We start from the raw sequence: 1,310 nt of genomic DNA on the forward strand, positions 1-1,310 counted from the left end.
CTCATTCAGTAGCAGCCAAGTCTGAAAAGACGTTTCATGGGAGCGAAGGAGTTCAAAATGGGAGTCTCTTGGATTCACTCTTGTCGTTCTTTCCCCATCGATCCGAATGACGACAATCGTCGGATTCATTTTCAAGTCCGTTCTGCTCGATGGGCGGTTTTCGCTGTTTATAAATTGATTTTTTTTTTCATGCATTTTGGATTCAATAAAGAAAATGGGGCGTTTTTTTTTGAACATTTTACATCTACCTTTGACATTTTCAGCCCACATTTTCAAAATCGGTCGCAATGGAATAAGAAGAATGCCACTCAGGAACTCATTTCTTGATTTACATTTTTTTTTTAAAAGAGCGCCGTTATGATGAAAAAACCATTTTTTTTTTTTTTTGCCCAGCTTCGGTCTCAAGACACATTTTTTCCGCATGTAAACGTGTGTGTGTGTGACCTGCACAGCCTGGCTGGCGTCGCTGAGGTGCTGCAGGACGCCCAAGCACACCACGCACACGCCCTCGCCCTCGTCCTCGTCCGCCGCTTCCTCCGACTCCAGTCTGCTTCTTTTGCGAGCCGGTTCCAATTGGCCGACATTCTGGCAATTGTGGTTTTCCTCCGCGAAGGCTCGAAGTTGCCTGAGCGTTTCCTGTTCCACAGCAAAACACATTTCCGCGCTCACGACGGCGCTTTTTTTTGCACGCCATTTCTTCAAGCACAATGTCAGCATCTCGCCCAATGACGGAGTTCTTTCTCGTGTGTCACTGAATGTTTTCATCCAAGTGAAAGAAGGTGCAATGCCCTGCCCCGACGGGAAGTTGGTGTCCAATCCTAATAATCCTAAGGTTACATGTCTGCGGTGCTGCGTACCCGGCGGCCGTGCCTGTAGGCGTCCGGGACTCCGATGCAGCAGAACCTGAGCACGCAGCGAGCGCAGCAGCCGGACGCCAACAGCTTCCCGACGATCGCCTTGTCCTTCTCCTTCAGGGGCAACATCTCCTGCTCACACGTCAAACACACACACAGTAATAATCCTAAGGTTACATGTCTGCGGTGCTGCGTACCCGGCGGCCGTGCCTGTAGGCGTCCGGGACTCCGATGCAGCAGAACCTGAGCACGCAGCGAGCGCAGCAGCCGGACGCCAACAGCTTCCCGACGATCGCCTTGTCCTTCTCCTTCAGGGGCAACATCTCCTGCTCACACGTCAAACACGCGAATCTCACCGCGGGTTTGAAATGACGGCTTTCTTCAAAAACGCTTCATTTGGAAGACGACGCGACTGGGATCTTGGCTCGGCGTCGTATGACGTCGCGGCTCGTCCTC

The 1,310-nt window shown here is 51.5% G+C and overlaps 1 protein-coding gene across 1 annotated transcript in view; it reads right to left on the reverse strand.

The window, feature by feature from the left end:
- Positions 1-1,006, reverse strand: part of pus10 (pseudouridine synthase 10) — a 6,090-nt gene extending 5,084 nt beyond the window's left edge. Inside the window, exons 1-2 of the mRNA XM_019889671.1 lie at positions 858-1,006; positions 445-636 (exon numbers count right to left, since the gene is read on the reverse strand). Coding sequence (XP_019745230.1) covers positions 445-636; positions 858-983 — 318 coding nt within the window. The 5' untranslated portion in view covers positions 984-1,006. The remainder of the gene's footprint in view (positions 1-444; positions 637-857) is intronic.
- Positions 1,007-1,310: the final 304 nt, after the last annotated feature.

Source organism: Hippocampus comes, unplaced genomic scaffold (genome assembly GCF_001891065.2).
Source record: "Hippocampus comes isolate QL1 unplaced genomic scaffold, H_comes_QL1_v1.1 scaffold301, whole genome shotgun sequence".
Classification (NCBI taxonomy): Eukaryota; Metazoa; Chordata; class Actinopteri; order Syngnathiformes; family Syngnathidae; genus Hippocampus; species Hippocampus comes.